The sequence below is a fragment of the Macaca mulatta genome, chromosome 3, assembly GCF_049350105.2.
Source record: "Macaca mulatta isolate MMU2019108-1 chromosome 3, T2T-MMU8v2.0, whole genome shotgun sequence".
Taxonomy (NCBI): Eukaryota; Metazoa; Chordata; class Mammalia; order Primates; family Cercopithecidae; genus Macaca; species Macaca mulatta.
Window position 1 is genome coordinate 16,298,740 of NC_133408.1, and position 13,675 is coordinate 16,312,414.

Consider the following 13,675-nt stretch of genomic DNA (forward strand, 5'->3'; position numbering starts at 1 on the left):
ATATATATATATATTTGATTTTGGAGCTGTTTAGTTTGGCTTCTCCCAAAGATAGATCCTTGGATAAAGATTTGAGTGCAAGTAGTTTATTTGGAAGGGGGAGGGAACAGACGTAGGGGAGTGGGAAAGTGAGAAATGGAGAGGAAGATGGACAGCAAAGGGTGGGCTACTAAGACAGTTCCTGCAGTGGGTGACTGGCACTTAATCTCCCATGGAAACTGGAGAAATAGCAGGAAACATACATCAGAACTAGCCCACGGAGGGGTTAGGTAGCTGGGTCTTTATTAACTCCCAAGAGTCAGTGATTAAAGGCTGCTGGTGGGAGGGAGGGAGATATTCATTCCCTGGCACTTCCAAATGTTCTCACTTATGAGCAAAGCTGCCTTTAGTGGTTCAGCCAAAAGCCGGCAGGCACAGCGATGTGGATTACATCCGTGGGAGGTGTATTAGTCCATTCTCTGACTGCTATAAAGAACTACCAGGTCATGCCTGTAATCCTAGCACTTTGGGAGGCCGAGGCAGGCAAATCATGAGGTCAGGAGTTTGAGCCCAGCCTGGCCAATATGGTGAAACCCCACGCTACTAAAAAATATATATATAAATTAGCCAGGTGTGGTGGTGCATGCCTGTAGTCCCAGCTACTCTGGAGGCTGAGGCAGGAGAATCGCTTGAACCCAGGAGGAGGAGGTTGCAATGAGCCAAGATTGCACCACTGCATTCCAAACTGGGTGACAGAGTGAGACTCCATATTTAAAAACAACAACAACAAAAAACAAAAAACAGAAAAAGAACTACTAGTGACTGGGTAATTTAAGAAGAAAAGAGGTTTAATTGACTCACAGTTCTGCAGGCTGTACAGGAAGCATGACTGGGAGGCCTCAGGAAACTTACAATCACGGCGGAAAGGTGAAGGGGAAGCAAGCATCTTCTTCACATGGTGGCAAGACAGAGAGTGAAGGGGGAGGTGCTACACACTTTTATACCACCAGATCTCATAAGAACTCACTCACTATCACGAGAACAGCAAGGGGGAAGTCCACCCCCATGATTCAGTCACCTCCCACCAGGCACTTCATCCAACACGTGGGGATTACAATTCGACATGAGATTTGGGTGGGGACACAGAGCCAAACCGTAACAGGAGGACTGCTGGCATTGAGGGTCTAACCATACAGGCGAGGCCCGGGCAGCATCTGCAGCAGGAGCCTGGGGTAGCATGTGCTCAACACCGGGATGTGCTGCCAGATCCCCTCCAAGAACTGACTTGTTCCCCAGGCACTGGGAGCATGGTGAGTACACAACCTGCAGCTGTGAGCCCCTTCCAGGATTGGCTCAGCTGCTGAGCTGCTCACCCAAGCTCACACTTCTTCCCACATTTGATGACTGATCAGTATAGGAATATAAAGGCCTGGCCATCTGGCACAGCACTGCAAGGGCCAGTCTAGCTGCAGAGGACCTGAGAGGTCAGCCCAGGCTCCCTTCCTTAGGGCGGATCCTAGGGCTCTCCTTACTAAACATCCCATACTCACAACTCCTTTCCCAAATCGGTTTCCCAGAGAACTCCAGTGCTTTCATGTGGTTGCAGATATTGCCAAGAATGAAAGCACATCGGCTTGGTATCCTAGGACTAGTATGCCAGCTAAACAACGATAAAGGAGCTACAAATCCCGGTTTCCACAGGGTAAGTAAGAGTGGGTCTTTGTAAAGGCAATGATTATTTTTAATCATGATTATCTCCATTTTTTCTCAGAAAAAAAAATTATCTTCCAATCTCTTCTTTGTACCCTGTCTGATTCTTGCATTGGATCTCTTTTCCTCATTTCTGATAGCTTATTCTTCTGTCTTTAAAGGCAGTTTTTCTCTCAATCACTCAATCTTTATCACTTGATTTCTAAGGATATAGTTATTTTTCTGTACTGCCTGCCAAAAGAATTTTGGCCTGAGACTTAAAGAATTTTGGCCTGAGACTGCAGCTCTGGGCCTCGCCGGCCTGAATGCTCTGACTCTGTGGTCTTCTTTTTCCAGCTGCATTTGTTTCTCTGATGTGATGGAGGTTCTGCTTGCTGTGGCAGTAGGAGAGGTGTTTGGATTCCCTTGAGTGGGAGGAAGCACTTTCTCCTTGGTGTCCAGGCTGAAGACACACTCCCCTTGGTAGACCATCAGGGCTCCTTACATGCGATGCCACGAGTCAGCTCTCTGGCAGAAGCAGCTCGAGAGTATTACCTTGGGGTCACATAGCATCCAGGATTTCGGCTGTGCTTTTATATCCTAAAACTTAGTATGGCCCATAAATGGAGAGAAACAATAAAAGTGTATATCAGTATATCAGTGTTTTTATACTGTATATCAGTGTTTTTACATAAACACAAAATTTCTGCTTATATACGTTTAAAAATAGCCTCCTTATATCACTGACTATAAAGACTTGTATATATGTGTATGTGTGTATATATATGTGTGTATGTATATATGTATATGTGCGTATATGTACATATATGTGTGTATATACATATGTGTGTATATGTGTGTGTATATACATGTGTGTACACGTGTATATATTGTTAGCTCTGCAAGAATATGTAAGTATGTATATATTTGTGTGTGTACACACACACATATATCTCGCTAGCTCTGTAAGTCAACTCAGTTTGGGGGGATGATTTTACCACGAATATCAGATCAGTACTTTCTCAGGTATAATTTATGCCTATTACCAGAACTACACTAGTGCTGCTAAATATATATATATATATATATTTTGAGACAGAGTTTTGCTCTGTCGCCCAGGCTGGAGTGCAGTGGAGCGATCTCAGCTCACTGCAAGCTCCACCTCCCAGGTTCACGCCATTCTCCTGCCTCAGCCTCCCAAGTAGCTGGGACTACAGGTGCCCACCACCACGCCTGGCTAATTTTTTGTATTTTTAGTAGAGACAGAGTTTCACCATGTTAGCCAGGATGGTCTTGATCTCCTGACCTCATGATCCGCCCACCTCAGCCTCCCAAAGTGCTGGGATTACAGGTGTGAGCCACCGCGCCCGGCCAATATATTACTTTTAACAACTCTTGTGCAAGAAAGAGTTGGGCTTCAACTTTCCTCTGTAAACCTATAAACCAGCAGTGGTGAGAGAGGCAGGGTGGACCTCTCTCTTAAGCATCGGTCTCAGCTCTAGGCTGCTCTGACTCTTCTGGGCTTAAAACAGGGAGTGGGGGAGAGATGCATGCCTCTGACAATCTGACCAGAGGGTTCTCCGAATTGTGCATCTTTTGGAGCTGACTCTTGCACTCATGGGCCTCTCATCAGTGCTCTGGTATAACAATCCCTCTAGTGGACTGCTCACATCCTCCCTCACTTTCTGCATCTCATGGGACCATCCAAATTGCTTTGGCTGAGGTTGCTTCACCCTCTTGACCAGGATCCCTTTTAAATCAGCTCAGTGGCATTCCCACCCCAGATTCCTATCTGGCAGCCAGGAACCATGTATCTTTGAACAGTCACAGATAGGGGGCAAGGTTACTCTGAAACTCAGCCCTGGCTCATTGCGATGGACTGTTCAGCCCTGTCTCTCACCTGTAGTCACTTTCCCAGCCCTGAGTCAGACAGCAGTTGGCTGTGCCTTCCAAATTCAAGGGATACAGTACACTTCCCATGGAAGTTGGCTAGAAAATGCCTAGGTTCTTGAAGACCATTTCCAAAGGAATCTCTTCCCCTTCCTAATGCTTGGCCTCTCCAGCGTATTTCATGATTGGAGATAGGAGCTTAGTGTAACTGGCCAATGGGTTCTTGCCCGCTGCCTAGACAGAGCCAATTTATCAAGATGGGGGAATTGCAATAGAGAATTTAATTCTCACAGAGCCAGCTGTACAGGAGACTGGAGTTTTATTATTACTCAAATCAGTCTCCCTGAAAATTTGAGGATCAGGGTTTTTAAGGATAATTTGGTGGGTAGGGGATCGGGAAGTGGGGGGTACTGAGTGGCTGGGTCAGGATGAAATCAGCGGGTTGAAGTGGGTCTTCTTGTTATCTTCTGTTTCTGGGTGGGATTGCAGAACTCATTGAGCCAGGTTACTTGTTTGGGTGGCATCCCTTGGTGCATCAGAAGGCAAAGTCTGCCAAATATTTCAAGTGCTGATCTTAGGTTTTACGACACTGATGTTATCCCCAGGAGCAACTCGGGGAGGTTGAGAATCTTGCAGCTGGAGCCTCTGGCTGCATGACTCTGAAGCCACACTTCCTAATCTTTTTTTTTTTTTTTTTTTTTTGAGATGGAGTCTCGCTCTGTCGCCCAAGCTGGAGTGCAGTGGTATAATCTTGGCTCACTGCAACTTCCACCTCCTGGGTTCAAGCAATTCTCCTGCCTCAGCCTCCCGAGTAGCTGGGACTACAGGCGCCCACCACCACACCTGGCTAATTTTTATATTTTTAGTAGAGATGGGGTTTCACCATATAGGTCAGGCTGGTCTCAAACTCCTGACCTCAGGTGAGCCACTGCACCTGGCCTCTAATCTTATAGTTCATTTGTTAGTCCTACAAAGGCAGACTGGTCCTCATGCAAGAAGGGGCTTTATCTCAGGAAAGGGCTGTTATCATCTTTGTTTTGAAGTTAAACTATAAATTCCTCCCAAAGTTAGTTTGGCCTACACCCAGGAATGAACAAGGACAGCTTAGAGGTTAAAAGCAAGAAGCAGTCGGTTAGATCAGATCTCTTTCACTGTTACAATTTTGTCAGTTAAAATTATTGCAAAGAGGGTTTCAATTAGTTGCAGACTGCAGATCTAGGTTTCTACAGCTCCCTTTGCAAGTCCTTCTCAGGTAGATTACCACCTTTCTTTGTAATCTGAGAGCTGTTGTCACTGATGATACAGGTCCTCAGCTAAAACTAAGAGTCCTATTTTACATGTTGTTTTGCTTTAATATTTATCTCTTGGTGAATACATATACTTTTAACTCTAAGACAAAAAGGAGTTGGGCTTCAACTTTCCACTTCAAAACTTTTGAACCTATCTTTGTTCTCCCCTCTCAGTTTTACATCTCTTGAACAATCAGTGCAACAAGCATTTTGATTGTAATCACATCGAGAATAAGTGGGTGTGACGTTCAGTTTTCACTTGCTAATTTTAGTCCTTTGAGTTCTGGCCCAAAGGAAAGGAACAGACCAATCAGCATATAGATCAAAAATCAAAATGAGAAAGCTCACCAGCCCAGAAAGCAAAGAAAAGTTTTCATTTTTCTGTTGTGATAATACAATATTTCTTGCTTTTGCCTTTGTTGTTCAACATCTATAAAATATGATGATGAAAAGAAAGAGGTGAAAGTGAATGATTTAGGTTCTAGTCTGGGTTTTGTCACTCACTGGGTGATCTGACCAGTCTTCTCCAATGCTGTTTCATCATCTGTAAAATAAGAGGTTACACTAGTTCCTATATTATATTATTCTACCTGAAGTGATTATTAATAGTACATAGAATAATTCTACTGCTTATGTGTTTGAAATTGGTTTTGATACCAATGGTTAAGTAGTAATGATTCTGACCCTCATTATGAACACTTCAGTGGGCTTCATTCTTCAAAAAGAAAATGTCATATTTAAGTATGTTTAATTTTACGTATTTCTGTAAATTATAGTTTAATTAAGGTTTCCTTAGAGAACAAAAGACGGAATCCCAGAATTTGGAAAACAACTTTTTAAAACCTCTTTCCTGATCGTGTTAGAAATTCAGTAAGGCAGAGAAGGCTGCCTGCCCACCTGTGGCTGTGGAGTCAGATGCATAGAGCCAATACTCAGATGTTAATCTCTTTAGAAGATTATTATTCTTATTTTTTTATTTTTAGTTTTTTAGATGGAGTTTCACTCTTGTTGCCCAGGCTGGAGTGCAGTGGCGCGATCTCAGCTCACTGCAACCTCTGCCTCCTGGTTTCCTGCCTCAGCCTCCCGAGTAGCTGGGATTACAGTCATGCGCCATCACACTTGGCTAATTTTGTGTTTTTAGTAGAGACGAGGTTTCTCCCTGTTGGTCAGGCTCGTCTCGAACTCCCAACCTCAGGTGATCTGCCCACCTTGGGCTCCCAAAATGCTGGGATTACAAGCATAAGCCACCGCGCCTGGCCTTAAAAGTTTATTTTTAAAAAAGAAGAAGATTACAAAGATGAAGAATAAGGTATTACTTTGCAAAAATCACACCCACAGCTCTTGCCTCCAGTGGTATTTCCTATATAAACATTGAATAATGGAAAAGAATCTTGCAGTAAGAGCTAAGAGCCATCAAAAGTTTCATAAACAACATTGAGTAAAAGGGTAGTAATGTGTAAGGAAACAAAATTTTGCCATTTGGGTTTTTTTCTCTCTCCTAAAAAAATAAATGTGATCCTATTGTGCTGTTGGCCACATTTTGTTGGATTTATACAGTAAATGTACCTCTTCTATTACTTCAATAACTTAAATAACAAAGATGAAGGGGTAAAACTCATGGGATTGGGAAGGGCAGTTCTTATTTACAGTTGTATCCCTAGCTCTGAGCATAGCGCCTGGGATGCATTAGTTGGGCATTAAATATTTGGGAAAGGAATACATTAAGAATCAGACACTGGGAAGGGATGTAATGAAAGAACAATTATAGGTGACAAAATTGAAGCTGATTGCTGCTCTTATGTCTGATTATAGAGCTTTAACTATGATGGTCAAAGCAGGAGGGCTTTGAAGACAGCATAACCATCCTGTGGAATCCAAACTGCACAGAAATCAAATGGAAACATATTTACTTAGTGTCAGGAATTGTTCTACAGTTTTAAGGTGAATGAGATTCTTTTCATGCAATTGAATCTACGCCATGAGAAGTCTACCCTACCCATCACTGAGGATGTACAAAAGTCCCAGGGAAGCTGGTGATAGTTGTACTCAGGAAACTTGCCTTTGACCTCCAAATACATCTACAGTTGCTGAACCATGAGCTACTACAGCAGCTATTATGGAGGCCTGGGCTGTGGTTCTGGAGGCTTTGGTGGCTGGGTCTATGGCTTTGGCTGCGGTTGTGGCAGCTTCCGCAGGCTAGGCTATGGCTGTGGCTATGGAGGCTATGGATTCAGCTGCTGCCAACCATTATACTATGGATGATATGGATTATCTAGCTTCTACTGAAGAGTGAACTCATTCTTTGGATCACTAGAATCTGTGTATCATCCTGACTTAATTCTCCTTTCAGGTCTTTTTACCCCCTCTGTCAACTGCACAGCCACTTTCTTGATAAACCAGACAAAGCAGCAAAGGGTGCCTTGTGAACTCTTCAGAGTGAAGACTCAATTCTGGCAACAAACACAACAGAAACAGTGGCAGCAGCAAGGGGAACCCTTCCTGTAGAATGACCTAGAATCTCACCTTTCAAGCTGTGAATCCCTCTCTTCCCTTATTAATATATCAAATGGCACCAACTCTTCTATTTCAATAAACTAATTTTAATAGTAGAGCAAACTTGGTTGAAAATTTTTTTCTATTTTATTTTGGTAAGAACACTTAACATGACATCTACCCTCCTAACAACTTTTTGAGTTGACCATACATTATTGCTGACTAAAGGTACCATACTGTATAGCTGATCTCTAGAGTCCGTTCACCTTGTCTGACTGAAACTTCATGCCTTTTTGTCAATAACTCCCCATTTCCCCCTTCCCCTAGCTCGTGGTAACTGTCATTCTACTCTTGGATTCTACAAATTTGACTCTTTTGGATGCCTCATGTAAAGTGGAATTGGGTAGTATTTGTCTTTCTGTGGCTGGTATATCACACTTGGTTTCATTTCTATTGATTCGTTTCACAGAACCAGACCCAAGCTTCCAGGGTCTGTGTGTGTGCATTCACCATTGTATATTCTGTGGTCATGACAATACCTGGCACGTATAAGGCAGTCAAGAATATTTGTGGATTAAGAAACTTGCTCATCGGTGTTATAATATAAAATCATTTTTAATCTGTCCAATGGTTTGGGGATAATGGTGTTCTTTTACAGCTCTCCACCTTCTTCTCACCCCATTTCCTCTTACACACAAACATACTCACAAATTCTGGTCAAACATCTCTCACCCTAGGTGGAATTTATTTTTGTCCCAGCAGCTGACAAAAAAGCTCAACAGTAGCACTCCATATGTGCAACCTTACAGGGTCAGGCAGAATGCCTTGCATTTTGTTAAGAAACATGTATGAAAAATTATTTGCTTTCAAGGCAAGCTACAGATATTTGCCACATAACTAGAAAATGTGCACATTTGGACTTCACCATAAACAACCTAATGTCTATCAACATTATAATGGAAAAATAAATTGCAGTATATTTTTACAATGGAATATTACACAGCAATGACAATGGCCAAACTAGAGCTATGGGCGACAACCTGGCTGAACCTCACAATCATAATGTGGAGTGAAAGAACCCAGGCATAATAGAATAAATACAGTATGAGCCCATTTATTTAAGTTTTTAGACAAGAAAAATGAGATTACAGGGTTAGAAGTCAGGATAGTCATTACCTTTGGGAAGACAGTATTCACGGGAAGACTCGAGGGGGGCTTCTGAGGTGCAGGCAATGTTCCATGTTTTGATCTGGCAGTGGTTACATGGAGGTTCTTTCTAAGTCATTAAATTTATGCTGTGTGTGTTTTTCAGCATGTTTGTTATATTTCGATATAAAATAATCTAAAAATTAATAATATTCCATGATTTGAAAAGTGCCTTCTAAGAGCAGATAATTCAGATGGTTCAAAATTTTTTGAGGACCTACTTTGTATTACATGCTGGCTGCACATATGGAAATTTCAGATGAATGATCTATCACTTTTGATGTCAAGAAACTAAAAATATAGCAGCCCATAATAGAGGCATAGGTGGGGACAGGAGGTCTGAGAAGGGGGTGGTGAGTTTCTATTCCAAAATTTAGGAGAAGATTAGGAAAGTTTCTCCTAATGTGTCTAAGCCTCAACTTCAGGATATACACATGGTATTAGTATCGTTAGTCATAAATCTAATCACATCTGAAAGAATAAGACCTAAAGAAAGTTAAACAGTAACCACAAAGAAAATCAAGTAAAAAACATGAATTAGGAAACTTGCTCACCTATGGGTTTCTCTCTTTAGCTTAAATAGGAAGTGCATTTTGCTCAATGGACATGGAGTATATTTACTGAGTGTGCTGTGGGTGATATGAGTGGGAGATGTGTATGATTAACAGAGAAAACAAGTCTAGCTCAATATCGACAAAACTTCAAAGGGAATTTTGATGCCTAAAAATTGTTCTAGATGATTTTTGAAAATTACATAATAGGCTAAATTATTCTTTGGAATATCGTGAGAAAATTTGTTATGCTGATAGGAAAGATGCAAATCTATTAACAAAAATGGTGTTTGCCATTCCTTTAATTAATTTATCTACTCTATTAAAACGGTTTGGATAAGTAAAGATACACAGTAATAATATCCTTTGTGTTTCTCAAGGATATTTTAGTTAGGCAACAGTATTCATGATTTTATATAAAGCCTTCAGCATTTCAGTAGTGTTGCCTGATGTGTTTGGGATAGCAGATCAGAGATTTAACAAAATTGATGTTGATATCAAACATTCCTCATGCTAATGAATATGTCTGAAAAATGTATGTGGATAAACAATGACTTGAGAACTAGGAGTTACTCATGAGGGTGATAAACATAGTGATCAGCACAAATCTTGACCAGGCAGTTGCTTTTATAACCCCATTGGCAGCTAGTATCTTCTATTTGACAGAAATATTATACCACATATGAACCTCTCAGTAAATTCAACTTTCCCCAAATGCCTGCTGAGATTTATCTTGCACAGAATGGATTAAACTTTCAAGGCTTAGAGGAAAAATGTACATTCATCCCCAACTCACTAGCTAAATAGAATGCCAAGCTCACGTCTTACGTGAAAGGAAGCCTTTAAGAACCATTTGGATGACCCAGAGAGAGATGACATTCTCTACCTCCCATGACGCCAGGACTGGAGGCTTTAAAAAACACCTGTTTGTGCTGGAGCCTAATTAGCACTAATCCTATGTGGCAAAATAAGCCGGGGTCTGATAAGGTTCAGAACATTTGCTAGGAATAATTTTTCAGTGTTACTTAAAATTAGTATATTTTTATTTTTTATTTTTATTTTATTTTTTGAGACAGGTCTTACTCTGTCACCCAGGCTGGAGTGTAACAGCATGATCTCAGCTCACTGCAACCTCCGCTTCCTGGGCTCAAGTGATTCCCATGCCTCAGCCTCCCGAGTAGCTGTGGAGCATGCACCACCATGCCCGCCTAATTTTTGTATTTTTGGTAGAGACAGGGTTTCACCATGTTGCCTAGACTCGTCTTGAATCTCTGAGCTCAAGCAATTCACCTGCCTCAGCCTCTCAAAGTGCTGGGATTACAGGTGTGAGCCACCGTACCCAGCCACAATTACTTTTTTTTATTTTTTTTATTTTGAGACAGAGTCTCGCTCTGTTGCTCAGGCTGGAGCGCAGTGGCGCTATCTCGGCTCACTGCAAGCTCTGCCTTCTGGGTTCACGCCATTCTCCTGCCTCAGCCTCCCAAGTAGCTGGGACTACAGGCGCCCGCCACCACCCCCAGCTAATTTTTTGTATTTTTAGTAGAGATGGGGTTTCACTGTGTTAGCCAGGATGGTCTTTATCTCCTGACCTCATGATCCGCCCACCTCAGCCTCCCAAAGTGCTGGGATTACAGGCGTGAGCCACCACGCCCGGCCCAAAAAGTATTTTTAAAATTAAACTTTGGGTGACTACTATCTGGAAGGTGCTTGTAAGTAGTAAAACAAAACAAAACAAAACAAAACAAAATCTCTGTGCATTTTGTAAATTCCTCTGATTTATTGGCTATTTTCTTATTATTAGTTGACTATAGATGATAAATATTTATAATAAAGAAGTAAGTTTTTGCTAGTTCCTCTATAATGTCTAATTCGTGTTGTAGGTAATTTGAAACAGTTGAATCCCAATTGACTTCAGATCAAGAAATATTTGTGTTTATGATTTGGAATACTGTTTTGGTATTAGGATAATACAGGCTATACTGCAGTAATAAGTACACCCTCAAATCTCAGGCTTAATCCAATGAAGTTATTTATGACTCTTGTCTAAGTCTTACTCAGTGAGTCAGTTCTCCTTGGAGCTCTCCTATAGTGACTCAGGGATCTGGGCTGCTGTGTTTTTTTTTTTTGTTTTGTTTTGTTTTTTGAGACGGAGTCTCGCTCTGTCGCCCAGACTGGAGTGCAGTGGCGCGATCTCGGCTCACCGCAAGCTCCGCCTCCCGTGTTCCCGCCATTCTCCTGCCTCAGCCTCCCGAGTAGCTGGGACTACAGGCACCCGCCACCACGCCCTTGTATTTTTAGTAGAGATGGGGTTTCACCGTGTTAGCCAGGATGGTCTCGATTTCCTGACCTCGTGATCCGCCCGTCTAGGCCTCCCAAAGTGCTGGGATTACAGGCTTGAGCCACCGCGCCCGGCCGGCTGCTATGTTTTATAGCTCTGCTATCTCGTTGTTTCAGCCACACTAAAGGGCGAGAAGAGAACAGAGAGAAAACATACCTGCCTCTGACTGCTTTGGATGAGATGAAACACGTTAGTTCTGCTCCTATTCCCAGTGGCAAGTATTCAACCTTTTGTCTCTGTGTGCCCCGAAAAGGGAGAATTGGTGGTCTTTCCACAGTTACTTTTCTCAACCAGAACTGGATTGTTTTGCATGTCTTAGGGACCCCTTGCTCCATTTCTCTTTTAAACTTATTGTAGCTCAAACATACATATGATGGAGATGTGGAAAGACCAGGGGTAAATTTTCCACACTTGATAGAAAGTTTTTCTAGGCTGATACCTTTTTTTGTCACTCTAAAATGGTACAAGCTGCCTTATTGGAACTCCAAGTCTTAAATAAATGTCTAAATTCATATATCTATGTACTTTCGTATCATTATATATTAAATCAACAAAATATTTCAATTTCAAATCTTATAAACACAACAAAGAGATGTGTTTATTTTCAAAATCTTAGGTTTTAAAAATAAATCTAGAGAGAGACCACTGAATCCCTCATTAAATGGATGAATTTCTTCAGGAGTAACCTTGCCAAATGGTTTAGGGTACATAAGGGTAGGAACTAAAGCTTATCTGATAATTATTAATTTATTTGTTCAGTCTTCATCTGGGGTCTTCCTGTGTCTCAGCAATTATGATAAAAACATTCAAAGATGTATAATAGCTCAAAGTCTCTTTTGTCCTTACTCCCATTTCTCTGTATGTAACTATGTTTGTACCATCTTCTTTCTCCACCTGGCTTTAACCATCTGCACCAAAAAAAAAAAATCCCATTTACATAATAGCATTTTGACAGATTAGGACTTTCACTGAAGTTTAGGGTGGGAGGGGCACAGAGTGTGATGGGAAAATGATCAGGTAAGGTCATTTCCTCCACCACCTTGCCTTGGAGCCCATTCCTACCAGCCTGGTTTAGCCCAAGCTGACACTCTCTATGTGTGACCCATTCATTATGTCAATCTTTAAGAAAGTGATTCTGTTCTTGGATCTCCTTGAGAAAAATCCCTTCCTGCTCTTTTCTTTAGGACCCCTGATATTTTAGAAAACAGACTTTTCTCCATTTTATCATATTTTATATCTTGTGTACTTCCTAATAAGCTTTCAGGTGATTTACAGTAAAACAAAGTATCACATTAAAACCATCAAGCATTAGAGACAAAGGACAAGAGGCAGGGCAACTATGCCAGATAACCCAGGCTAAGGGAAAACTGTAACTGAGTTAAGACAAAGCTAGCTCCAAGCTTCCTAGCTGTCAAAGTCATTAAGGAAACTAATTAATCTTCATTTTAGTTGATTGAAATGCTTGTGTTTTTTTTTTTTTAGTTTGCCATGACTCTTCTTAATTTCAGCTGTGTTACTCAATGTTTGGCCCAGCTTTGTTTCACTTATCTCTTTGATGTACATTGCTTCTACATTTTCGTTCATTGAACCAAGTCAGTTTGGGTAAATTCATTAACACAATCTCATTGGCCCACGTCAGTGAAAGAAACATTGACAAAACAGGCCCAAATATAGCTTTACAGTATGTTTTGGGGATAACTTTCAATGTTATTCATTCATTCATCCTTTTAAATAGTTGCAAACACTGGCATGTCTTGGGCCCTGTGCAAAGTATATGGGAAGTGGTAGTTGGTACCCCTGCTCCTAAGTAGATTGTAATCTATAGAAAGTGAAGCTTGAGAAGTTTAGCAATTTAACCTGACTTTAAACAGAGACCCACTCGAATTACAGAGCTGGAATTTGAAAGCAAATCAGTCTTCACCAAAACCCGTGTTATTGACTTTTATCCACTGCTTTCTTTGTGACGGGCAGAATTTCTACAATGGCCTCCACAAAAATGCCCTGCCCTGATTCATGGGAACTGGGAATAGGATAAGATAGCACTCTCGTGACTGTGGTATGTTAACGATCTTGCAATGATCTGGTTAGGTCTGATCTAATCACACGAGTTCTTAAAAGCAGAGAGTTTTCTGTACTGATAGCAGAAGTCAGAGATTCAAAGCATGGAGGAGATTCAACACACTGTTGCTAACTTTGATGATGGAGCGGACCCCATATGAAGGGATGCAGGCGCTGCTTAG

General features: G+C 41.4%; 1 protein-coding gene and 1 non-coding gene across 2 annotated transcripts; both read left to right on the top strand.

Annotated features, from left to right (window-relative positions):
- The first annotated feature begins 1,545 nt into the window (after nucleotides 1-1,545).
- On the top strand, nucleotides 1,546-7,463 carry LOC114676824 (uncharacterized). Its single transcript, XR_003727901.2, has 2 exons — nucleotides 1,546-1,681; nucleotides 7,198-7,463. It is a non-coding gene; the product is annotated as an uncharacterized LOC114676824 (transcript).
- KRTAP19-8 (keratin associated protein 19-8) lies at nucleotides 6,942-7,109 on the top strand. Its single transcript, XM_077995860.1, has one exon. The coding sequence runs from the start codon at nucleotides 6,942-6,944 to the stop codon at nucleotides 7,107-7,109; it is 168 nt and encodes a 55-aa protein (XP_077851986.1).
- Nucleotides 7,464-13,675: the final 6,212 nt, after the last annotated feature.

Bases quoted from the DNA above. Each gene is read 5' to 3' on its own strand.
- KRTAP19-8 (XM_077995860.1), top strand. From the start codon at position 6,942: ATGAGCTACTACAGCAGCTATTATGGAGGCCTGGGCTGTGGTTCTGGA.